Source organism: Buceros rhinoceros, unplaced genomic scaffold (genome assembly GCF_000710305.1).
Source record: "Buceros rhinoceros silvestris isolate BGI_N320 unplaced genomic scaffold, ASM71030v1 scaffold19578, whole genome shotgun sequence".
NCBI classification, from domain to species: domain Eukaryota; kingdom Metazoa; phylum Chordata; class Aves; order Bucerotiformes; family Bucerotidae; genus Buceros; species Buceros rhinoceros.
The window spans coordinates 30,464-57,636 of record NW_010426560.1 but is presented as its reverse complement, the minus strand read 5'-3'; the positions used below and the strand labels follow the sequence as shown (position 1 = coordinate 57,636).

At 37.1% G+C, this 27,173-nt stretch overlaps 1 protein-coding gene across 1 annotated transcript in view; it reads left to right on the top strand.

Annotated features, from left to right (window-relative positions):
* ZC3H13 (zinc finger CCCH-type containing 13) overlaps nucleotides 1–27,173 on the top strand; it is a 44,231-nt gene that overhangs the window by 308 nt on the left and 16,750 nt on the right. The window contains exons 2-10 of the mRNA XM_010141568.1: nucleotides 369–478; nucleotides 5,847–5,958; nucleotides 12,587–12,695; nucleotides 14,962–15,101; nucleotides 15,878–16,032; nucleotides 17,874–18,071; nucleotides 19,459–19,632; nucleotides 24,662–24,972; nucleotides 26,045–26,509. Of these exons, the coding sequence (XP_010139870.1) occupies nucleotides 369–478; nucleotides 5,847–5,958; nucleotides 12,587–12,695; nucleotides 14,962–15,101; nucleotides 15,878–16,032; nucleotides 17,874–18,071; nucleotides 19,459–19,632; nucleotides 24,662–24,972; nucleotides 26,045–26,509 (1,774 nt within the window). The remainder of the gene's footprint in view (nucleotides 1–368; nucleotides 479–5,846; nucleotides 5,959–12,586; nucleotides 12,696–14,961; nucleotides 15,102–15,877; nucleotides 16,033–17,873; nucleotides 18,072–19,458; nucleotides 19,633–24,661; nucleotides 24,973–26,044; nucleotides 26,510–27,173) is intronic.

The window sequence follows — 27,173 nt, the reverse complement described above, 5'->3', positions numbered from 1 at the left end:
GGAAAGAGTAGCTCACAAGTACCAAATACTCAGATATCACTGTTGTCAGTAAAGGTGAAAAGAACTCCTTAACACCTGGATGTTCAACATTCTAATACTAGAATTTTCAAATAACGTGTGTTGTCCCAGCTTCTGGAGAGGAGCGGTAGTACTGTGCATATTAATAGTACTTCCATCAACCTAAATTTTTCTCTGCCAGACCTGATGCTCATTGTTGAATATCTTTTTTAATTAGTTATATTACTGGTGGACAGAAATTTCAGATAAATGGGAGTTAATGTGGAGTCATTTGTTTGTTCTGCCACACTCACACCAATGGTATTTCCAGAAATGAGTGTGAAATTCACCCAGTAATGTCTGTCTCTTAGACACAGTGCCGTAACTGGCTGAAGACTGGCAACTGCCTCTATGGGAACACATGTAGATTCGTACATGGCCCTTCACCACGAGGTAAAGGCTATAGCAGCAGTTATAGAAGGTAAATCAAGAACTCACTTTGAATTCTTCACATACTGTAGGAAAATAGCTTTTGCAACTATGTCTTCTGTTTTTCTTAAGTGAAATGCTGTGGTGTGACTAATGGTATGTTTTATCAATAACCAATTGCATTGTGAAGCTGCTCAAAACAATTTGGCGACTTGGAGTGGGTTTTCCCAGAATTTTTGTGTGTATGTAGCTTTAAAAAATGAATGAAGTCCACTGGATGCAGATTAGCTTACATTACTGAAATGGGAAGTTCAAGTACGTTAATACTTTTTTTTGTGTGTGTGTGTGTTTAGTGTCACTGCAGCTTCTGGCATGCCTTTCTGTCCTTTACTAAAATGCTGTTTTGCAATTAGTTACAGCATTATTCACATACTTGCAGTCTTTCTTCCTTCACTATATTGTTTAATGAATAAGACGTCTATACTTTCTCTCCTGTTGTGAGAAAACACTTCTCTTACAAACATGGTTTTGTGACTTTATCTGTCAGATACAGAAATATCCTGTATCATATGAAGAGATCCAAAAAGTTACTTCATTTTTTTGGGAGAGAGTATTTTTTCATTATCTGCCTCTTCATATGTTTCTATAATTTAAAAACGTTGGCTCTTTTGACTGTCCTTTCTCTGATGTAACACCTTACTTAAGTGAAACTAAATGCGGCAGTAGAGTTGTAGTAATCTTGTTATAAAGGACAAAAAGATAAAATAGTTTTAATATAGTACCTCTTTGTATGAAGGCTTCACATTTTACAAAAACCTGTGCTTCATCGTGCTACAGTAATGTCAGTGTTATCTCTGGTTTATGGATGGGCACACTGAAGCATCAGGGCATAAAGCAACAATAAGAAGGTTGGCATGAGGGTAGGGTTCCATTTCTGGTGTTTTCCTATTCCTGTGGCTTAGTCTCAGGATGATCTTGACTCGCTTGTCTGATCTTCATTGCTTCTAAGGTGGGATACACCTTCTGAGCAGCTGGGATACAACACATATCTATCACTGAGTTTAATGTTTCTTTTGGAGCGTAAAAGATTTTATTCTGTTCTGTACTGAATGTTCCAAATGGGAAAAAGGAGTCACTTACTGGTAGAGATTAAATTTTAAAACTGTTAGAATGTCACTTTCTCCTTGCTTTCAGTGTTTGGAACACTCAGTGCGTAGCTCTGCTTGGTCGTTTTAAGAAAAGTGATATTTCTTTGAATGATTAAAGCTGCGTTTCTGCCTTACTGTTGCTACTGACATTTAAGAATAATATTGATTTCCTTTTTATTGCCAACATCTTTTTGTTAGGATTATATGAAAAAGTCAAAGGACAAGTTTTGCTGCTTATTTGCCTGATACATTCAACATTTAATAAACGTGTTTTTAATAATGAAAAGGGGGAGGAAGACCCTAGTTGGGTGTGATTCCCCACCCCTCACCAACAGACGAATAGACAAATGAAAAAAACATTCTTGTCTTCAGAAGTTTCTACTAGTAGCTCTTGGCCAGGCACAGAAAAAGCTGTTAGCGTACCTAATAAAATGTTGGCATTTTCATGGCATTTAACATAACAGAGATTTTTGCAGGTGTTATCCAGGTATTCTGAATACGATTTTATTGGCTTCTTGCAAGCCAAGCTAATGCTGATTCCACATCAGTTCAGTTCAAGCAGTACTAGCAGTACTCTTGATAAAGTATCTGGGACAACATAATGGCAGTGTGTCTATGTATGTTCAGCCAGGCCTGCTGGAGCAGTCTTCTGTCTGTATTGCAAGCAGTTTGGCAGGACAAAGCATGTCTTTCTGTTTTGCCTCTCCCAATTTCATACCTGTCTGAAATAAATCTCATTGTTAATGGTTTTATCTGACCATAATGCCTCCCATCATTCAGAACATCACCAGACAGTAGGAAAACTTGACTCTAAAGTGTGAAAAAGACTCTTAGATCTAGTTTCATTATAACTCCATCTCAGCATTAATGCTGCGTCTCCCAGCATGAATTTTAGTCTTGCTGTTGTAAAAACATGCTAGATTTTAATTTTATGTGTAAAGCTTTCCTGATGAGGATATTAAGAATTCAGTGATAGACTGCCAGACTTCAGGCATCGGAAGTAAGGAGAAGCTAACAAGGAAAGAACCTTGTCTAAACATGCTATTCCACAAGGAATTTTGCCCTCTTGCTCCAATTGTAGATTGTTGGTTAGCTGCTCAGCAGCTTCCTTCTTGTTCTCTTATATGATTGTCAGGATCTATGCTATCGTAGCATCCCTCTTGGCCTGCGTGATCCTATTCATTCTGGATTATTATGCTGCATTTAAAAACCAAACCAAACAGCAGTAATATTAGGTAAGAACTTACAGATTTTGCAAGGTTTGTATGCTGTTGTACGGGAGACTGAAACATGGGACAATGTTTCGTGAGCATTCAATTATAATATGTACATTCTACACTAATAATTGTCATCTGTGTATACATGCATTATGTGCACACACATGCATGTACACACAGATCTTCTCACATAGGTGTGTTGTAATGTGTGCTTGTTGCTGGGTAGTTGTTCCTGACACTGTAGGAGGTACAGAAGGAAATGGAAGTACTGTTATGAATGTGCATTTCCTAACTAAGCTGCTGAATGTGGAGAACAGAACTGTTGCAGGAAGTAGTGCTGTTTAAAATCACTTGACTGTACTGCTTAAAATTTGAAATGATGAAACTCTGCATTTTAGGCCCTACTTAAAAGATGGGTGCAGCGCAAAATATTAAGTCTTTAAAGAGAAATTTCTCACTGAGTAGTTTTCTTCTTTCAGTGTACAGGGATAATGCTATGGAGCCTTTTATGTGAAAGGTTCTACCAGTAGAAATCTAGCCACATCATCTTAACGACAGCTTTACCTCTATCTGTTGAAATTCCTCAGTGTGTGTTACCTGGAATAACCAAAGATCCTTTTTGGAGGGGGAGCAGTGGTGGGGAGCTATGTAGAAAAGAAGATAGTGCATTAAAGTTAAAATTGTGCCACACCTGAAGGAAAAATCAGCTCATAGGCCAGCTTGTTTTTCTGTGCATTATGCCAGAGCATCTGAACATAGTCACAGCTTCCTGAGTAATTATTTCTCAAAATGTGACAAATTTTTGGTCTTACTGAATTTTTTTGGGGTGTTGTGATGTTTTTTGGGAAGCAGGAGTAGGATGGTCACCATGGCTTTGCTCCTAAAGCTGAAAAAACCCACCCCCCCAAAACAACAAAACACTAACAAACCCAAATCCTGAAGCTATAGCTTTTTTAATTTCTGATTTCTTTATAACTTCTGCAATTTTAAAGTAGATTTGAGTAATGTTTTAACAAAATAAGTTTTTTCTTCCCTCCCATTCTGAAAATGCTGTTGATTGACGGTGAAATGGTTTCGATATTTTTTTTCAGTCCAGCATATAACTTAAAAACGCCAAAAGCAAGTATTTAAGCATTGGATGTCTCTTTAGAAAGTACATGAGCTGCTTTCAGTCTAAGTTCTCTTGCTTTCACCTTCAGCTATGGGGGTTTTTCCGGAAATTGCTCCTCTTAAGGAACAGTGATACTAGACATTATCTGCAGTCTTGTTACCTTTTAAATTAAATTTTAGTTTCACAGATTCAAATCCTTTCCCATTGCTGAAATATTACTAAAAATTAAAGCATTTAATTGCCACTTTAATGTTGAAAGACGTTTTATTTGTTGAGGTAGCTGATGGTTGGAATGCTTCAGAGAGTTCTGGTAATGCAAAGGAATTATCTTTCTAAGATGGTGGAGGGGAAGAAAACCCTTGAATCATAACCTTTGCTAAAGGCAGACACTTTAAAGATGATATAATCATGCATGCAAAGAAGATAACTTGTTTAATGCTGCGTATTATGTGATCCTTCTTAGAGCTGAAAGAAGCAGCACGCTACTGTACCTTTCCTCTGATCTAGATTGACCTCTTTTTACAGTTTCATGAAGAATTAAATGAGTTTAAAAATGAGAGCAGTCACTGGTCTTTTTCTTCTTAGATCCTAAGACACTTCACCTTATGATGTGATTTAAAGATTAAATATAGATATCATTGCAAAAGAAGTGGAAACCAATTACTGTTTTTCAAATATGCACAGATTGCAAATGAAATCATATTAATTTAGAATTTTGTACACATAAACTGTGAAAGACGGATTACCCTTTGTGTATTACGTGACAGAGGAGGGTTGGGAGAAACAACACTTTCTCAATGTAAACCCTAATTCAGTCTCAAAAACAAAACAAATGCAAATTTCATTATTCAAATACTATATATAAAACTCTTCTAATGAACTAAGGCAGTATCAGTATCTCATGATTCTTTAGTGTAAACTGATAGGTACAGATCTAGTACTTTCATACAAACGTTTTACAGAATAGTCTTAATTATGGCTAACAGCCATCAGGAAATACCAAACTCAGTATCAAGCCAGATTTATATGAGGTGAAGATTTGTTTTCTTGAACTGAAAGATTATTTGAAGCAGCTCCTACATCCCCCTTTGCTTAGGAACTTGTCTGAATGCAACAGTTGTTCTCTTTTAACCCATAAGAGATAAGTGAACTTGAGAATCCATAGTAAGAGGTGCAAAATTACAGCTCTCTTGTGGTAGTATAGGATGTTCCCCCTCACTTCCCACATCACAGTAGTACCTTTTACAGAAAATCACCTTAAAGTTGTGTGACTCGTTCACCCAATATTTTGTAATTAAATAATGAAATAATTGTATTACTGCAAGATGGAAAATAGAGGAGGGCACCAAGAATGAATTTCTGGCATGTGGTCTTGCTGTAGTAGTTTTTTTGTGTGGCAATCTCACCAGGGTCACATCCTCTTCATTTGCAGACTTAATCCATATTCAGAGTTGTGCTTCTGTGTGACTATCATTGCTAGTCTACAGTAGTTTGACTCTGCATTGATTGTATTTTATATGTATAATATTTTATATATATTAAAATTGGTGCATCGTGGAATATGAAGAAGGCTAAAGCTGTCTTGAAAGATTTGGTAGGAGTAATCATGAAACACATTTGCATGATGGTCAGAAAAAGAAGACTTGTTCTGCATAGGATAGCCTGAAGGTGATCTACAATAGTAACCGAGTCATGCTATAAATACATACAAGCAATTTTTCTTCTTAGAGTCAAGTCTTCCTTGATGTTCTGAAAGAGCTGGGTTTTTGGAATGCTTAAGCCCATTAGAATGGAGTGTATTTTTTTTATTCATCCACTTTGCTTCTGGGTGGGAGGTTTAGATCTTTCTGTATATACTAATAAAAAAATTGATTAAAAGAGAAATTGTATTCCTTTAAAAATAGTCCCATAGAACTGGTTATATTACATTTCTGTATTATACAGGTCACCAGAAAGACCCACTGGAGATCTTCGGGAAAGAATGAAGAACAAACGTCAAGACGTGGAGACAGAGCCACAGAAACGAAGTACAGAGGAATCATCCTCTCCTGTTAGGGTAAGAATGGAGTTTGCAGAACTCCAGAATCCCTCAGTAGCAATTGAGCAGTGTGTCCTAGAAACCTGATTGTGGTGACTTGTAATATTTAAAATGTTTTAATGAACTGATCATTTTGTATATAGAACGTGGCATATTTTATTATGAAGTGTCTTAACAATTGTATTATTTTGCAATTTTATAGCACTTTGTGGTCTTTTGGTTCTCAAAGATTTTATAAATCCCATAGACTAAAATATATTATAAATACTGATTTTAAAAAAGGTGTTTAATAAGCGTACAGACTCTTTGATTATTATCAAGAAATTGTATTAGCCGATGTTCCAATCATCCACTATTTTCCCCCCTACACTTATTCATATCCATTGTTTGTGTGCATCCTCACCCCAGCTGTTCATCCCAAATTGGCTTTAGATGAGACCATGAAGTTACTGTTGTGCCGGTTCATTTCACCTTCCTCCTCACGTATTCATCAACCATCCCAACTGCTTGCTTTTGGATTTTGCAAAGAATTCATTTGTTACTGTTCTCATTCTCTAATCATCTTTCTGCAACTCTATACCCCTGAAATATCAGCAGTTACTTATTTTTAAATTATGTTATCTCTTCCTGATGTTACAAACAAATAGGGGCAGAGTTGGTAACATGACCTTGCACCTGTGTAGCAGTAGCACCACCGTATTCCTGGGTCATGTTTTTTAAGACCATATCCATATGAATAATGATTAGAAGTTTTTATTTGTGAAAAGTAAGTTTTGCTTCTGCAGGTATTAACAGCACTCTTTTTTTTCCCTCTTGGTCTGTTCCTACTTGCTATGTAATTTTTTTTTTAATGTCAGGTGTAAAGAAATCAACAGCAGCTGCTATCATTAAATTGAGAATGGCTTACTTCCAATCATGTTTTCAGTTGCTGTTAATTTGTGTAAACTTTTGATCTTTTTACGCTTTTACTTAAATGTGTTTCTTTTATTTTCTAAGTTTGAATAAACTGTTCAGTTATTGTATACATGGTTGGTGAGAGAAGTGTTTTTTCCAATCTTCATTAAAAACTTTGTATAACTTCTTCTCTCCTGGTACAAGTCTCGTTTTGATGTAATTCTTACTTTTTGTTAGTTAACCCTGCTTTTTATAGTGTTCCGTTAATGTAATAATAAAATACACTTAAACAACTAAACCCCAAGTAAAGGTGAACTGGAAGCAGGAATCGCAAGGAATTGGGGAATTAGTGGGTCTGTTAAAGTACCAAAGAGGTTAAGCACACTGCAGAGAGAAGAATACTCTGCTTCAATCTCATAAAGCAAAAGGCTGAGGAAACTACTGAGCTCTTGTATTAGTTGCATGGAGGCAACTATCAAAATATGGGATATGCGAAGAAAATATTCTGGAACAAATAGATGAAGAGAGACAGTCATCAAGAGTGGCATTGCAAAGAATCAGAATATTTAAAAGAACAGAAGACTGAAGTAACTGAACTGCTAATAAAAATCTTGCTTCATCATTAGAGCGACTATTATGGTGGAGAGCTAATATCTGACATTTCCATCTGTTATTAAAGGTTTTCGGATAACAGAGGAGCTGGATAAGAAATCTTAACCTTGTTTTGAAATAACAGAGAGTAGTTTGTTCCATAAATAGTTTCATAATTATGTTTAAAAAAATAAGAAAGCAGCATGGTTCCTACAGAAGAAAAAAATCGTGCTTCAGCAGTCTACTAGCCTGAAACTTTAATGGAGAGTAGTGGCTAAGACAGAACTGTCTGATACAGCTGGAATCTTAAATAGCTTCCTTGGAAACAAGGCTTTTGAGGCATATGGATAGTCAAAAAATAACAGGTATAATGTCAGGTTTAGAAGCTAGCTAAAGGAAAAAATTTAGGTTAATTTCAAGTGTTGAAGTTACAGAGGATGCTGTGGTGCTTCATCTAAAGAGCTATAACTTTTTAAGAATGTGGAAAAAATGTTGGACATCTGAAATGTCAAACTTTACGGAAGATACGAAAACAATAGTTAAGATTACTGAAGCTTGGGGAGTGCCATAGGGGTTGGGGAAAGATAGTTTTTGGCAGTACAATGGCAGATGAAAATGGTGTTGGCAAGTGCAAGGTAATGCAAAATGAAGAAAGTATTTAAAACAAAAAATCATGAGTTAATATTTTAAAAGTAACTGAAGCCATCTAGTAGAAAAATAAGTTATTGTGGACAGCTCAATGAAACCATCTGTTAAAGTGCAGTCACAGCTGCAGAAGCAAACCCTTAGGTATATAAAAATGGAATAGAAAATTATCAATATTATGCTGTAGAAATTCATGGTCCAGTTCTTTTTTAAATGCTGTTTGGTTGTGATCTCCTTTGTGCAAGAAAATACAGTCAAAAGTCTTTTTGAAGTGGCCAGGGAGGTGAGAAAGAGACTGGAGAGAAGAAGGGACATGTGGCATGTGCATATAATGTATGGTTGAGAGAATGTAAATTAGATGCGTCATATTCATACTTTATGCCAGTAGAAAAAGTGGCAAATTTGAAAATGACAAGGGGGGAAATGCTATTTTTGTTATATGACAATTCTATCTGATTGCTAGAAGATACCGTCAAAAACCTAAATAGGTTCCACAAAAAGTTGAGACAGTATAACTAGTATAAAATCTTTTTAGAAGACATTTCTTGTTCTTTGGAGACATAACTAATACGATCTGTATGTATTTGGGAAGAAACTTCTTATATGGGCAGCTGACAGAATATATCCCTTATTTCTTCACGTCTCGTACTACTATTTGCAGAAACAATATGCTGCGTTACATGGGACAACTACTTTGACCTCAGTTGTTTCTGTGTTTCTCAGATTTGTGTTCGGGATTATTTCAGCACTGTATGTTAGTCTGTCAATTACTATACAAATAGATAAGGCTTTTGCCATTGTTGTATTTAGTTGGAAATTTTTATGTTGCATTTTTCTCCATATTATGAGAAGACAGTTACATTGGAGTGTGAGGTGGGAGTTTTGTGGTTTGGAAGAAAGAGCGGGAAGAACTGAATGTACGTTTAGGAAAGGTTTTTGTAAGGATTGTGTATTGCTTGTTTCATATCTGTGCTTTTTGTCTTTGTGGATTTTGAAAATCTCTGCTGGAAATGGAATCAGCATTATCTTCCATCTCTGAAAACAATACCTGTTAATTTCAGGGAAACTTCAGATTAATTTTCTTATATGTTTGTGTAGTGTGGTAGTAGTTTACACTATAAACATTTTATACCTAGAACAAAACAGTACTGTGCTTGCCCAAAAGATTTTAGCTGTAATACACAATAGCTTGTTCTAGATTTTAAGGAATCTGTGCTTTTGGATTAGTTTATATTGCTATTGCATCTACATGTGCTGGTAAGGCTGAAACTGAAGCTTCTGCCGTGTAAGAATTGTAGGTTTTAAGGGTCTTGCTCTCTCCCATTGGTGTTGGCAAAATAATGTTTCTTGACTAGAAGCCTGTTTTGCATACTGGGTGAGTCCTGTTATTCTTGGCCAAACTCTTCTGGCTGTAGCGGAAAATTCTTTCAAGTAGGCATCAAGTCTTGTGCTGTAGAGTACTGTTCATATCTTATGGGGTGTGGAACTTCAACTTCAGTAGACATTGAATTAAATCTTACAGAATTCAGCCATAATGTTGTATTTTTTTTCGGTTCCTAAGTAACGTTTCTCCTGAATGTCAACGTTAAACTGTAACCATCTATCCAACACATGTAAATAGTTTAACTGTGAGTGCATGCCTGAAAACAGTATAGAAAAAGTCTACTAAATTGTTGTTTACTCTTAAGACAAAGTATTTTTTTTTTAGTAAATAATTCTACTGTTATTGTTATGGAAGTATATTGTTTCTCATCTAGTGAACAGCGTTTTTTCAGTTTGTGGAGAAATAGTTTACAAGTATGGCTGAAATGGATACAGCATCTTTAAGTACAAGTGAAAGACATGCTATTGGTCCTTAGGAGCTTGGCTTACTAAAGGAGAGATGAAAAAAACCTATGTGAAGTACAATAAGATCTATAAGGATATGGAAGAAATATTTACTCCCCACAGCATGAGAGAATTGAATGTGGTGTAGGTGGAACAAGTACAATAAAAGGAATAACTTGAAGATTTTTTTGATGAGAATTTTCAAATACATGATATAAACCATCATAACTTAAATTCTTGCTTTGCATGCCTGAGGAAAATACACTTAATTTCTAAACAATTTGTCTGTCAAGATGCAGTGTTACCAGAATCTTTTTCTGCCAACAACTAAACTGAAGACATTTAGTGTATGAACAGGCTTGGATCAATTTGTCCTGACTTGTAAAATAGTATGCTTGCATAAAAATTTTCTATTCCCTTCCCCTATATTCAGTAACTCAATAAAATTCTTTTCATAGATGGTTTTGTTCTGAGTTCTTCTATAGAAGCATGGTTGAGCCACTACTGAATCCCTTCACTGAAAGGAGAAAATACAGACTGTTTCAAGATGTTTGTTTTCGGTTGCAGGTTTGGAGATGTAGGCGAGATACTTACAGGTTGTATAGTATTTTTTAACATGCGTTATTAAATTGGTTTGAAGCATTCTGGCTTACCTGCACATTCTCTGCAATGAAGTTATTCCAGGAATTGCCTTTGAGAAGTTTTTTGAACAGTATACAGAGCATGTCCTAACATGCATATTTCATTTTGCTAGTTACAAATACTGCTGAATTAATAGAAACTAGTATTTGTAACTAAGAAATCATGTTTATTTGTTTGTAGGAATTGTATTGTTTGTAGGAATTATTTGGAGTATATAGCAGAAGTGCACAGCTTAATAGAACAGTTGCACTCTTCGAGGAGGGCAGTTTAGAAAAATTAAGATACTAAAAAAAAGAATGGTTGGAGGAGAGGCTTGTTGATAAACTTGCAGATATTCAGATCTTATCAGAGTCATTTTCTTTTAAAGTAACTTGCTTTGGAGCATATTACAATTCTTGCTCTTATACCAAAATGCCCTTAGTACGTGTTGTGATGATGGCTTAGTTGATGTAGGCTTGTCTGCAGTTGATGTCACCAATGAATATAACTTGATAGGTTGGGACGTTGTGCATAATTTTAGAGATCCTTGTCAAGAAATGGAGAAAAAATAACTTCTTTTTTCCTTATTCTACAAGCTGCTTTAAATTAGTCCTTTAATGTGAAGTTCCTTTGTGTTATGTAGAGACTGGTCAGTTTTTTCCAAACCTTCTAAGACTTTGAATCTGTTACACTGAATGCATCAAGATGAGAGGCTTGAAGGTAACTGTGTGTTGAAGCATCAGTTTTAGTTCACTAGGTAAAATACACGGAATACTTTTTCTGTCTTGGTTTATGTCATTAAACTAGAGATAAGATTTTAATGTTACTAGTGAATAAAAAGGAATAGTTGAATTTTATTCGCTCGGGAGTGGCAATCCACAATGTTGTTTCCTTACTGTGTTTCTAAGGTGACGTTAAGAATTTGAATTAAGTCAAGATCTAAGTCCCAGTAAAGAATAGCTAGTGAAATTCTCAGGCATCTCCTTTTCTTGGCATAAAAACAAAGGTTCCTACATATCAACACTGAAGAATCCCCAAAAGACAAAAGAAGGCGCTATGGGAGGTGAGAACAAAAGGAATATGGGACAGACTTTCATTATTTGCTCTTTCTGGTTTCCTGCTTAATTAACCTGAGATACTTCTAAGCTTGAATGTTCTATTTTTTGCAAATAGTGAAAAAACTTTGTCCTGTTACTCCACTTGAGCCCAGGCAGGTTGTTTAGAGAATGTCAATTCAGAGAGGCAGTGGTGCAACTATGCAGCTTTCCTATTGGAATTTAGGAGGGGTGAAGAGCAGCATGGGTTCAGTTGCCTTCTGAAATTATCTTCTTTCCTGTAAGAATAGTCTCTGGCTTCCTTGGATGTCCACAGGACCATCTGCTACATGCAAATTGGATGCTACTGCAATAGTTGCATGAGTTGCATAGACTTGTCTAATAACGTGGGGACACTGAAAGTTCAGATACAAAGCTATCAACAAAATTTTATTCCACTGTGTTGCTTTAGACCTTTCCCCCTTCATTCTGCCAGCCAAAGGTCTCTTTTTAAATTTTTTTTAATTTTATTTTATTATCTCCCCTAGCCTTTCTTTATCTGCTGGAGAATTAAATGGTTCAGCTTCTGAGGCTCATCTGCCTTGCATGTAAATATTCTTATTTACATCTGAGAACTCTTACTCAAGCTGTTAGAATTATACTCTTTAAATGTTCATGAACTTCTGGTCTTAAGAACCTGATTTGTTCTTTGGGTTCCTGTTTTAAACTTTATTCTCAGATATGTGCTCGATTCTTGCCCTGCCTTTAAACCTTCTTATTTTAGGAATCCTTTCTTCTCTTTTCCCCATCTGCTATTTACATACTGATTATATGAAATTGCATTAGAACGTGTTGCCTGTGGAGTCTTTGCTTATTTAAGGCAGTATTTGTTCAACAGGCTAAAGGGGAAAATGCTTTTTTACTATAGAAAAAAACCAACCAAACAGCCAAAATCCATGTAAAATATACCTGCTTCTTCAGGCTTCTTTTAAAATAAAGTTGTTTGCTCTAATGTGTCGTTTTTCCTTTTATAGAAAGAGTCTTCACGAGGAAGACATAGAGAAAAGGAGGATATCAAAATTACAAAGGAGAGAACACCAGAAAGTGAAGAGGAAAATGGGGACTGGGAAACAAATAGAGAAGGTAAGTACAGTTAAACTAATGGTCTCCTACAGCTCGAATTGTGAGATTACAGACTGTATGTAAAGCAGAATGCTTAAAGATTTGGTCCCTAAGCAGAATAGTTTTATGCAGTAGCCATTAATGTTTATTTTTGGAGGAGAGCAAAAAAGCACTCTGAATTGGTCAGCTACAGTGGTGTAATACCAGCTTATTTTAAAAACACAGGCTTTTTTTTCCTTTCTTTTTTTGACTCTTCAGACAACAAGGAAGTTGGCCATAGGCTACTCTCACTGAACGTTTCACATTTAGATCACTAGTTGAATCCAAGTTAAGTCCAAAATAATTCTGAAACTGATCAGTTTGAAGAGGGAGCGTAAGTCCTTTGAATTCAAGTCAGCAGTTTTTTCTTGCGTAATTTGTAATGGTGTGAACTGTCTCATTAACAAGGGCTTCATTAGAATGAGTATAACAACAGCTGAAGGGAGCAATCAGTGAACTATTTATATTCTGAAAACAGTAGAAGAGTGGTAAAAGTCTTGCATTAGCTTCTGTAGTGGTTTTTGCTTGGGTGGGGGTTTTTGTGGCTTTGTGGGGGTTTTTTTTCCCTCTTAAATGGTTAAAAGGTGATTTTGTTGTCCTTTTTTATTAAACAGAGGAGTATTATTATGTGGACAGTTAAGGAAGACACTCTGGTTTTCTCCTCTGTCCTGAGTTCAACTTCTCACCAAGGTTTACTTGGCAGTGAAATTTGGCAGCTTCTAATGAGCTGTAGTGTTTGTGTCGTTTTTTAAGTGTCAGTGTTTCAATATTGTTCTACTTACAATATTGCAAGAGAAGATGGGAATCCTGATCCATTCCGAGTGGATGCAGATATGAGTGTATTTGCAGTAGAGTACAGTACAAGTTGTTAGTGGGATGGAGCGTCTCTGTAAATTTCATTCAGTAGGTAGCGTTTCTGTAGGATTTGCTTTAGGTGTTGCAAATATTGTTTTCCGGTGTCTTAAGCACAATACATGAATAGCAAAGCAGCCATGTAATTTCACTCCTTTCTAAGTTTCGTTTTCGGTATGGTTTAAGAAACATTGACCTATGATGTATGCATGGAAATAGAATCTAAGACAAAAAAGTTTAGAACGTAAAAATCAAGTTCATTACAAATAGATAGCATGAGTATCTGAAGTCTTAGACACTGAGGTTTTCAGCTTGAGAATTACAATTTTTTCAAAATAGTGTTGATCATCGTTATGTGGAGGAAGTAGAATTACTGTCTGTTAAATTCTCTTGTGTGCTATTTAAGCAGACGGATGGACGGGTAAGAACCTATGCTGTTAGGAACTGCACCTCTCTATAAGCTGTTCCTGTGCATTCATGACACATGAAGGGTAACTGTAGACTGAGTTTAGTTATTGCAAAAGTATTTATGTAGTTCCTGTGTGTAGGAAGGGAAGTGAAAGCTAATGACTTTTTAATGACGTCATCTTTTATCTATTTTTTCCTAAAGTGCGTTCTCAGCATTAGGCTTAAAAAGCCATAAACAAAATAAGAAATGTAAACTGAGTGAGTAAAACTGCTTAAATTTTCAGTAGGATTTTAGTTGCAAGGCTTGAAGCATCTATTAACTAGCCATGACTTAATGAAAATGTGAGAGAAATCGCAACTGTTCTGATATGAAAACCAAACAGTAGTTATGTTTTAAAAATGGAAATAAACTCTTGAAGTGTACACTTACTTGGTGAAAGAGGTCATACAGACCTCTTCTTTAATTTTAAAATAAATTTGTGGATATAATTAAATAAGTGTATCAACTGGTATGTGGGATACTCTATTAAACAAAATGCACTAGTATCATGCATTACTGTTTAAATCCATTTCACGTGAGATTTCCAAAATCAAGGAGTGGTTTACATATTTTTGGTCTTTGTAAAGGTACATTTCTAATTTTTTTTATTATTTAAGTATATATAAATGGTTTGCTGGGTTTTCCTTGCTACCTCAGCTTAATTGATGCAAGTCTCTGAAAGAAGTTAAGTTGGTTCTGTTTTTTGTTGTTTGATGTTTTTTTTTTTTAACTGAAGTTCTAGAATTTAATTGCACATTGTATGGAAGGAACTAACGAGTTATTTCAGGTTTCACATAGTTGGAGAAAAGATTTGACTTATCTTCATTGATCCATTCATGCAGTGTTTAAGTCACAAAAATATTTATGCTTGGCATCCAGTGTGCTAAATATTATTATTTATATCATATGTAATTGTTTACTAATCTATTTACTTCTTTCTGAATAAAGACTCTGACAATGGAGATGTTAACTACGATTATGATCATGAGCTGTCTTTGGAAATGAAGCGTCAAAAGATACAGAGAGAACTCATGAAGTTGGAACAGGAAAACATGGAGAAACGAGAGGAAATAGTCATTAAAAAAGAGGTTTGTTTTATGTAAATGTGAAATTAAAAAAAAGTCATCGGCCACTTCATAGGCTTCTAGTTATTGCCTGAAAGACTTGAGATTTTTTGGGCTGCAAATACACAGTTGTGTTACATAGTAGTAAATAACTTGTATATGTATAACTCAGTACATGACTTGGATATTAGTTGTACCTGGTCAGTTGTCTAGCACCATAGCCAAGTTTTCTATCTTGTGAAGTTAGCTATAAATGAGTAGAATTTAATGCGTATTAATCATATAAAACTAATAAGACCTTTAACAGAGAAGACATGTAGGAGAAAACGCAAGGCATTTGCTAAGCTCCTTTTGCAACGTGTCCTTTTCCAACAAGTCTACTGACATTCTACTCTGTCAGTAGAATGACAGAGGCAAACTTGTAAGTGTTAGAAAACCTAAGATTTTGGGGAAGATTTAAAAAAAAATAAAACAAACCACAAAAGTCTAAAAGGAGTTTTGTTTTTTTTCCCTCTAACTTGAGTGCTCACTGGGAATGTACTGATTTTAAACTTTTAGTTACAGTTTTTGTAATGTATTACAGAGTGCATCATGTTCTCTTCCCCCGCCCTTTTTCTGAAGTCTTCCATTTATGGTATTCTTTGAAAACAATGTAGCTAGTTTATTTGAGGTAGATGTGTACATGGTCAAGGTCTCAGATGTAGACTGTTATTGAATTAACTTATCTGACTTGTATATGAGCATACAGTCAAGCTTTTGAGCTTCAGTATCTTACTGATTAACATATTCTCTTCCATAAGATTTCTCCAGAGGTGGTTAGATCTAAATTATCACCATCACCAAGAAAATCTAGCAAATCTCCAAAACGAAGATCCAGTCCCAAATCATCATCTTCAGCTAGTAAGAAAGAGAAGAAAGCATCTACTATATCTTCCCCACTTCTGGATCAGCAGAGGTCAGTAAGTAGATGCATCTTGTGAGGAAGTGAGAGCAGAGGACCATGCTGATTTTTATTACTGGAGTTTTCATAATTAATACATTTTTTCATTTTCCTTGCTTTCAGGACTTCTGATTATATAACTTAAGGAGATGGTCTCTAAATTGTGCACTGTGAATCATCTTATGCAGAGAAAATTGTTATATGCATGTAGTGGTCAGCTGATAAATAGTTTACAAGCAGGTCTTTTCTCTTTGAATGTTCAGAGTCTCTGGGAGGTGATGAGGAAATAAAGTTATTAAGAAGTGGGAAGCAGTTTTGTTTGAGATGCTACAGACTGTGAAGTAGCTCCTCCAGACTGACGTGAAATGTTTAAAATTTGACCAACTGCACACTCTGTTGGTATTGCATATTGCTGTTCAGGAAATTATATTTTACTTTCAAGGCAGGAAATTTCTCATAATTCAGGAGAGGAAAAGAGGTGGGGGATGTGGATGAGAGGGAAAAAAAGTAAGGATGAGGTATGTTAAAATCACAGGAAGTTCAAACTGGATACCTTGCCACAAGAAGTCTAAATCCAAAACCTGTTTCTAAGTTCTTGTGGTCTGCAGGACCTTTTGAATCACTCTTTGCAGCTTTTATGTAGGAAAGAAATTACTGCTGCAGTGTAGGCAGATGCATCTGTGTTTGCTAAGCAAAAATCCCCTTTAAAATAGGGGCAAAAGAATGTGAATTCTGCTATGAGAATTTACAGCATGACCTAGTATGCTGCTCACTCATTCAGTATGTTATGTTACCTTGTAAATACTAGTCTGTACAATAGAGATACAAAAACTTTGGCTGGGAAAGGAATGAGAAAAATCTAAACTGCAAGTCTACAGTCTGAGAGAGACACAGAAGACAAAATGGAAGAGAAAGAGCGAGCTAAGCTGTTTGAAGACTGATAACAACAAACTCTGATAACACAGTTTCTGTATGGGAGAGTTCACATGAAAATCTTGAAATGCTATTTCTTTGGCGACCAGTAGGACACGACAGAGTCCACAAACTGGACCTTCTTAAGCTCAAGCCGCATGCATAATAGCTATGTAAAATTATTAATCAGTTTTTGAATATGTATGATTATTTGGGGGAAAATAATATGTATGTAAACGGGTGATATAAGCTTTGGCTGGGGCAGCATACGGGGTGTGAGATTTGAAGAAGATATTCTCCTCGCACCCAGCGCTGATAAGATAAAGAAAATGCTGCTTCTTAATGCTACATTGGTGTTAAGGAGTTTTTCTTCTGAATTTTCGGTAACAAGTATGCAGTGATATCTCGTTTATAGGGTTTATGTCAGTGGTAGTTCATATGGAAGAATATATACTATTTCATACTGTGAGTTGCGTATTCAAAAATATTTGGATGCTTTATCCTGCATCAGGTAGTTAACATTAAATCAAAGACATGAGTTGTTCAGGTTATTTGGTGTATGCAATTGGGGTATTGCACTGCAGAAACATGAGTCTGAACAGTCAAGATACTTTGTAGAGTTCTGTTCTTCTGATGAGTGCAGCTCATGCAAGGGCATTTTAACTTTGAAAACTGGTTCTGTGTGAATGGGAACAATTCGTATTTTTTTCACTTGCTTCAGAAATAAAGGTTATAAATAGAAGAGCTCAATGTGAATTTTTACCATTTGCATTCACCCTTCAGTCAGTACGTTATTGAAAGCTGCTTGCTGATGGAGTGGTGAATCCTATCCTGGAATCTTCAAGGCCCTTTCTAACTTTCCTGCCAACATTTGAGAAATCATTATTCCAGATAGTTGGCAGCATTTAATTTTTCTCCCCCCTCTCCCATTAATTTATCTCTAGGAGTTCTAAAAGTAACCAGAGTAAAAAGAAAGGTCCTCGTACCCCTAGTCCTCCTCCTCCAGTACAAGAGGAAACTCCCCTGGGGAAAAAACACAAAGAAAAACATAAAGCAAAAGAACGTTTTGAAGAAAAGACAAGAGATGTGAAAGAGAGAGGACGTGACTTTGAAAGGCACAAGGAGAAGAAAGAGAAGCAGAGGTAAGTTGTGTTGTATTAGCAGCTTTTAAAATTAATGCAACCTTGCTTTTAAAGTTACCTTTTATAGAATACTGAATAATAAGGGTTTTGTACTTGCTTTGCCAGCAACCTTTTCAGTACCCATTAAATATTTTAAGTCCATTGTGTAAATGGATTGACTGACTGTAACTAACAGATCGGTAGGTTTTATTTACATAACTTCGTAAGTTTGTAAAATGCCCTTTTGGAAGATTCATTACCTTTCGAAAAGTTGGACCTTCACCAACTTAACCAATGGAGAAATTAATTTGCTGAAATGTTTGTCAAAGTCGTTCACTTGCACGCTTGCATGCTTTTCCGACATCTTAGAGGACTAATACATTTCTAAATTGGCAGTGGCATGTTTAAGCTCTCCCCACTTTCCAGTAGGTTAAAAGCATTTCTGAAGTAGTCTTTGACTATTGCGCTTTTTGAATTGTGTTACTTTTGCATATATGTATCTCTCAAATAGTGGACTAATATGACTATTCCTGATACTTTTTGAAGCACAAGTGTCCATTTAAGTTGAAAAATACATCTGCATTTTTAAGTCCTGATTCCCTTGATGAAAATAGGGTACATATTCATAAGTGTTTACTTTGTAACCTGCGTAACAAAAACTAAGGATTGGAAGACCTGTGAATTGTGTATTTTTGATTAAATAAATTACTCTATTCTTACTTTATATTATTTCCCTCATGCTTGCACACTCCATTACTGGAAGGAGGTTGTAAGCAGTAGAAAGCGTTCTAGATAGTGCTGAAAGGATGAAGAGATTACTCAGCTTATCATTGTACTATAGGCAGGTATTGCTGTGGGCACTACAGCTTTTTATTTCAGTGCTGTATTTTTATCTTTTTTTTCTGAAATAATAAAAATTAAGAAAAACTGTCAAATCTTCGTGATGTACAATAAATGAAGTAGTTGAAGGTTCTGACAGATCTTTCATTCATTTGAAACTGTGGTTAGTGTTTGAAAATGCCTGTAAATTGAGTCGTCTTTAATAAGGTTCTGACATTACAGAATTTTTTAATTGTAGCAAGATAATCTTCCATTGATAGGAATTCTGTTTCAGTGATGCATGAAATATTAGGTAAAATTACAAGAATATATTTTTGTTTTTTTCATATTTTAGTTTTGTATTTTACAGTCTTGTGATTAGCAAGATATTTAGTGGATATCTTGCATTTTTGAGTTTTGCCTGCTTAAAGTAATTTCGTATATGAAATTATAGATGGAACAAATGATTCTGTGAGATAGTTCTTGATCTCATAAGCAGAGGTTCTATCTTGGAGTTGTTTGTAATTTCTTAGAAATGTACTAATGCCAAATTACGTCTGTTAAACAACCTGCTGTTTATGTTTCCCAGGGATCCCTCTGAAAGTTCCCATAGACAGAAGCGTTCTCCTAGTCCTGCAGATCATTCTGGCAGTAATTCTTCTCCTTCCAGGGAGTATTCACCACCTGCTGCAAGGCGAAGGCAAACCTCCAGAGCTCCAGCCAAGTCAACCACTCACAAACATAACTTCTCACCCTCTCGCAGGTGGGAGGTCAATTGTATGGATTTTATTTTTGAATAATTAATTTTGAATAGTTCTAGCTTAGAAACTTCCTTTCTTGGTTTAACTATTTATGTGTCTGTTGAGGGTATGTGTGTGCCTCAAATGCTTGAGCTCTGAGACTTTTTTTTTTTCAAATTACAATTTTAAGAGTACCTGTCATGTCAAAAACAGAACTCATAGTGCAGGCTTCTGTTTATCAGTTCCTCTCAAATGTTTTGGCTTCAGGTGGAACTTCAGAAGTCTGATGTAAGACTTAGTGTGTGATCCTTTTTTTCTTTCTCACCTTCCCCCTTCTTAATATGTAAAAAATGTGGAAGTCTTCTATCTTGGAGATGGGGAAGAAGCAGCGTTTCTGTGTTCTGAGATGGGTAAGGTGATAAACAGATCCTGGCTCTACGCAGCTGTCCTGAAAAGCAAGCACAGCTGGCTAAACAGTACAATAGGAGGACAGTTTCAGAGACTATTCTTGCAGGAAGCTTCAGGGAAGATACCATCCTGCTAGTTGTAGGGGTCTTAAAAAAAAAAAAAATCTTTCACCACCCATTAAAAAAAAGGAGGAGGTTTCTTATTTTGAAGGAGTCTGTAAGCTTACATTTAGAATGATAGTGCTAAATACTCTGGCTGTCCTGTGTTTGTACAGTAGAGAGGGAGGCATGTTTATTTTCTGCACTTCTGTTGAGGGGTGGGCGGAAGACACCAGATGTCATATATATCTGCGTGCTGATAAAACAAGCAAAACACATCCATTTAGCAATTCTAAGAGTCGTAAGCAAGCTCCTTTGCTGCTGTGGTGACTTAGTTCAGCTGGAACGACATTGTATTATTTTAAGCTAGATGTCACTGATGGACATTTACCCTAAATTGGATTGGTTTTAGGGAGGGGAGTAGAGCACCTGTTCCCCCTGCAGCTGGCAGTAGTAAATAAACTGCAAAAATATGTTTGCAGTATCCTTTCCCTGTTTTTTCTAACCTACTCCAGTTATTTTGCTTTTCATTGCCTGCTTGGGAGTTCTATACCGACTCATCAAGTGTTGTGCAAGGGAATGTTAAGCAGGGAAGATAAATGGGCCTTCTGCTAGAAACAGGGAAGGATATTGGAAATGTTTTGCCTCTAAACAATTCATAGCCTTCCATAAAGCCAAATTTGTTAACCCTGGTTTGCATAATAATGGTTTAATCGTGAAAAGTAAATGTAGTTTTGCTTTAAATATAGTAACTCATGAAATTATATTGGATTCTGTCAGTCATTTCTGACCCTGACAGAATTTTATTTGGAGTGCTTTGGAAATTTTACTAATTCCAGTTCATCTGTTTCATTTGTATGTGACTGTGTACAAATTGCCATCTTAGAGGTATGCAGGCTGCTTGTTTCCTCAGGAATAGTTGTTGGTCAGACCTTCCCTTTTTGTGATGGAAAGCTGTGGCCAGCATGAGTGTATATGTGTGGAGACAGAGAAACTGAGTTTCCTCTTTCATGCCATCTGTGAGGAATGTTTACGGATAACATGCATGAGGGCACCTAGGAGCTTTTTAAGTATCCAGTCAAAAAAAGCTACACATAAGCATCCTGGAGGTCAGACTATGTGTAGAATCTGTGTGCTATCCCTAAGTCCCATCAAGAGCACATCAGCTGGATCTCATATACTTTCAGGTCTTTCGACAAGAAGATACAGAATCTTAGTCTGTTGTGACGTCCATATATCCTCTGGCATTGACCATCATAAACATATCTCAGTGAGATAGTCTCCAGGCTTGTCAATATCTGAGCGTACAAGTTTACTTGACACAGTATGAATTACATCAAAAAAATACATGCAGCCTGTTTTCAGAGTGTTCTAGTTAAGCACGTTCCAAAGGCTGGTTTTAGTTATTTTCTGTCTCAGCCCTTTCTTCCTACCACTTTACTGGGTATATTGTGCAGTAGAGATAAAGTGGCTCAGTTCAAGTATTGTTTTAGCCTGTCCTGCAAAAATTTTGACTTCTGAGTTTACAAGTCTGAATCATAGGATCACTGAATTGTTTTGCTTGTAAGAAACCTTTTAACATCATCAAGTCCAACCATTAACCCAGCACTGCCAAGTCACCACTAAACCATGTCCCTCAGCACCACATCTACATGTCTTTTAAATGCCTCCAGGGATGGGAACTCCACCACTTCTCTGGGCAGCCTGTTCCAATGCTTGACAACCTTTTCGGTGTAAAAAATTTCCCTTTTATCCAGCCTAAATCTCCCCTGGCATGACTTGCGGCCGTTTCCTCTTGTCCTATGGCTTGTTACTTGAGAGGAGAGACCAACCCCCACCTCTCTACAACCTCCTATCAGGTAGCTGTAGAGAGTGGTAAGGTCACCCCTGAGTCTCCTTTTCTCCAGACTAAACAACCCCAGTTCCCTCACTCACTCCTCATAAGACTTGTGCTCTAGACCCTTCACCATCTTCACTGCCCTACTTTGGACACCTTCTTTGCTCGAGCACCTCAATATCCTTGTAGTGAGGGGCCCAAAACTGAACATAGTATTTGAGATGTGGCCTTACCAGCACTGAGTACAGAGGTACAATCACCTCCCTTAAAGTGAAGTGCGTCAACAGTCAAGATGCTGTGCTTCTTTTACTGGCTGTTTCTGGTTCTATAATAGAATCTGGCTGTAAAACTGTCTTTGTGAGATTGGTCCTATGGTAATTGTCATACTACTCCATGGGACTCCAGAGGCATTTTTCTGAGCTTGACTAGAAGGAAGGATGGAAGGAAGGATAAAATGCTGATATTAATAGAAGATTTATAGCATGTTATCTTTTACCCAGAAAGGACTTGCTTACAGACTTGAGCTTCTGCCTCAGATTGCCAGTGATTTCACTTTGCATTCCAATCCCAAAGCTTCACTCCTTGGAAGCTGAATCTTTACTCTGTGTTCTTAACATGAGGAGAAACTTACTGTGGAGCCTGGATCTTTAAGAAGCCTTAACCAGGAGGTCCACTGCTGAGTAGCACTGACTGGGCCATTGTCCATTTGGCTCTTGTAGAGTCTCATGACAGGCTTTAAGACAGCTAACCTCAATTATTCCATTGTCTTCAGAGCCCAACTGAGGTCAGCTGTCTCCCTGAGAAGAATTTCTTGTGACATTTGCAAGATATTTAGCAAAAGCTGTATTACATACATATCTTTACCACCTGTTGGGCTATTGTAGAAGATTGCAGGGAGGTGCTACTGTCTTTTGTAAACTAGTCCCTCATTTGTGAGTCACCTGAAACTGAGAGCTTCATCTATATGATGTTGGTGTTTATTTGAAGTCACCAACACTGTATATGGACATTCAAAAGCAGGAACTAAATTACTTAAAATTAAGTGGAATTTTTGAAGATGTGTTGCCCCTGTGTGCTTTTTCTGACTCCTGCTCTTTTTGGAGTCTCTGGAATTTTGTGAAGTGGAAGAGAGTTGGGAGTTAAGGCCAATGCATATTTCACAAGAAAAGATACTTGCAAGTTGCTTTGTTGCTGATAGGGGAGGAAAAAAACCACATTACTGAGCTCAAAGGTTTGAAGTGTGTGTTTTGTCCACATTAGACTGTGTGTGAGGAGCGCATGAATTTTTGCTCATGTATTACAAGGAAATTTATTTATTGTTGTCATAGAATCACAGAATCATCTGGTTGGAAAAGACCTTTAAGATCATTGAGTTCAACCATTCACTTCACATTGCCAGGGTCCCTAAACGATGTCCATCAGCCACATCTACATTTCTTTTAAACGCTTCCAGGGATGGGGAATCCACTCTCCCTGGACAGCCTGTTCCAATGCTTGACAACCCTCTCTGCAAAGAAATTCTTCCTGATATCTAACCTAGATCTCCCCTAGCGCAACATAAGGCCATTTCCTCTTGTCCTATCACTTGTTAAATGGGAGAAGAGACTGACCCCACCTCTCTACAACCTCCTTTTGGCTAATTATAGAGGGCAATAAGGTAACCCCCTGAGTCTCCTTTCCTCCAGGCTAAACAACTGCAGTTTCCTCAGCCGCTCCTCATAAGACTAGACCCTTCACCAGCTTTGCCCTTCTCTGAACATGCCCAGCACCTCAACATCCTTCTTGAAGTGAGGGGCCCAAAACTGGACACAGGATTCAAGGTGTGGCCTCATCAGTGCCAATGTACAGCGGGACAATCATTTCCCTGCTCCTGCTGGCCACACGATTTCTGATACAAGCCAGGATGCTGTTGGACGCCTTGGTCACCTGGGCACACTGCTGGTTCAGATTCAATCGGCTGTCGACCAGCACCCCTAGGTCCTTTTCCACTGGGATGATCTTCAGTTAAGTGATGGCCTTTTGAAGATGAGAGATGCTTTGTATACTCATTCTATTAGATAAGTGTTTTCCCTTCTGTTGTTTGAATGTTTACGTGAATGTAAACATTCACATTTGCTAAAATTTTAAGTAGATATACACATGGATTTTCAGGATCCAGGCCTAAATTGTTAAAGAACAATGCTTACAATAAAAGAGACAAATTAAAAGTGCACAAGAAGGAAACACTGTTGCTTTCTAAAAAACTGAATGCTCATGGAAAGAGAAGAAGAAAAATTCCTCTTAGGTAACACTGTGTAAAAGTTATCTGCTAATTTTACCATGAACTTCAAAAAGTGTTTTATATTGAACAAAACAATTGTTCTTGGTTTGGAGGTTGGGGAGAAGATAAATCTTTTTTTTTTTTTCTGGCTCCTCCCTCCCTTACCTCAGGAAAGCATTCTGGTAGCTGTGTAATATTTTTGATTGCATGACTTGTTCTTGGATATTAAATAAACTGTAACCATTTAAAGATTAGCATACTTTGAAATTATATCCTTAGTACCCTTGAGGGAAGACTGGTTTGATGTTTTATAGAAACAGCACTTATTTGCAGCAGACAGAGCGTAGAGAATGCAAAAATTACTTTAGTCACCTTTTTTTTGTATGGCATGGTAAGAAACTTTCAAATCAAGTTATTACACGTGTGCCTATTCTAACTCTTCCTTGCAGGTCTGCTTCCCCATCTGGTCAGCATCATTCTCCCATATCGTCCAGACATCACTCCTCTTCATCACAGTCAGGCTCCTCTGTTCAAAGGCATTCTCCTTCCCCCCACCGCAAAAGAACTCCTTCTCCATCCTATCAAAGGACAGCTTCCCCACCTGCAAGGCGATCATCTTCTCCCTATCCCCCCCACTCTTCCTCTTCTCCTCAGAGGAAGCGAAGTCCTTCCAGACACCGATCTCCTGGAAGAGAAAAGGGAAGACATGATCGTGATCGGACTTCACAGTCTCATGATAGGCGCCACGAAAGGCGGGATGGTACGAATAAAAAAATGCACTTCAGAATAATTTTTTGAAATTTGGTTTTCAAATTGTAGCATTGTCCACACCTATGCCAATGGCTAGGGGGTGAAGAAAATAGTGGCCATATTATCGCTCCTGTGCTGGTGGTGCTGTTTTCAGGGACTGTGCGGTGGAGAATTCGTGATAGGACTGCTTATGTAGGTTCAGCCAGTTTTGAAGATCCCATAGGCATCTGTCTAGGTGTAATGCAATGGTGTAATTCTTGTGTAATGCAGTGGTAGTGTCAGTAGGTACGGATCTTGTATCAGGCATATACTAGTGGATCAGCTGAGTAACAGCAGGAAACTTGTAACTATTAATCTTTTCCATGTGGTGCCCAAATGCTGATCCAGTCCTCACTGATTGCTCTGTTGTCTTTTTAATTGGCATTAAGTGAGAGGTGTGCAAAGAAACCCAGTCCCACTGGAAATCTGTAAAGCTGGCTGAGCAATTTGTGATGGCCAAACATGCTATTCCTCTCAAGAGACAGATTACAAAGAGAACATATGTCAGCCTTTTTTCAGACTGGCTGTAAACTTACCTTCCTGTAGCAGTAACGTTATAAATAGTAATTTTAAAAAACCATTATAAATATGTAATTTAAAAAAAAAAAAAACTTTAGCAGGGCAATGAAGTCTTAAAAGCAAGTGCTCTAAATGTAGCACAAATTTCCTGAAATTGTGTGTGTAAAGAAAAAAAGGAATCTGTTGTTGGAGGAGAAATGATCCTGCCTTCAATAATTTCAAGTGTACTTGCTCTTAATATGTTTGAAATTTATTTTTATTATACTTATTGCCTTCTCAACAGGTAAATATTTGTAAAGTACAGATCACAAAAGTACAGTACAATCACAAAAAGATCTTTAAAGCTTACTGAATGTATAGGTAGATACCCAAGATGATCTTCTCCTCCTTAAGTATTAATTTTGGTTTTCCGTGTGCATGTCAGAAGTATATTTTGACAGTATTATTTTAATGTTGTTTGTGTGCTAAATTTTTGCTTGCTTTGATTAAGCTAAGTATATAACATTCTTTTAAATTTTTAACAGAAACTAGAGGGAAAAGGGAAAAAGAAAGAGAAACGAGAGATGATCGTGATTATGACCAGGAGCAGAGTACATCCAGAGATCATAGAGATGACAGAGAGTCTCGTGATGGAAGAGATCGGAGGGAGACAAGAGACAACAGAGATCGGAGGGAGACGAGGGAATCCAGAGACACTCGAGACTCCAGAGATACGAGGGATTATAGCAGAGATACCAAAGACAGTCGCGATCAGAGAGACTCACGCTCCACGCGAGATTCCCATGACTACAGAGACAGAGAGAGTCGCGATGCGCACAAAAAGGATGATCAGTATCAGGAGGACTCACGCAGCTATGGAAGGTCTCATGGCAGAGAGGAGAGCTCTCGTGCTGAAACAAGGAATGACTCCAGAAGTGACTCCAGAAATGAGAGCAGAAGCGATAGAACTGGCAGAAGTCGAGGCAGAGGTCCAGAACTATCTGACAAGGGTATTTTGCATGATTCGCAAAATCTATGTGTTCCTATCACTGAAGATTGAATATTGGCATTTATAATATCTTGTTTGATATGGAAATGCTGCCAAATAGTTCGTGCTTTTAAAGCTATATTCAACTCTACTGTCGTTATGTTAGAACAGTTGCTTAAATTCGTAGCACTTCTGTGTTCTTCATTCATTAAAATGGCATAACATTGGTACTCTGCCATCCCATTTTAAACCAAACCCTAGCCCTTATACCACTCTGTTTAATGTTTCTGCAACCCTAGGTTTTCCCATGCGCTACAATCACAAGTAAGAGGCTGATGCGTAGGGGAAAAATTCGTAGAGGGAAATGTGTCTCAGAGTATTGGGCAGCAGGTTTTTTTGTATTCTCTTAAAAGCAAACGCATCTTAGGCACTTGAAAACCATTTTTCACACACACACACCCCTCCTCCTTGCCTCTTCTTGATTGACCAAAAAAAGGTGACATTTTAATCTTTGGCCGTATTTTGGAAAGTCTGATGCACATTGCAGAACAGCTTATCACCTTTTAATCATCTGTAGTAACTACGTTTTGGCTTTCTCAGGCCTATTGTGATGTTTTCATTGGGGAAATGCCGTACGTACAATTTTTACAGGAAAAATGATCTCTGCTTTCTCTCCTTATTCCTGC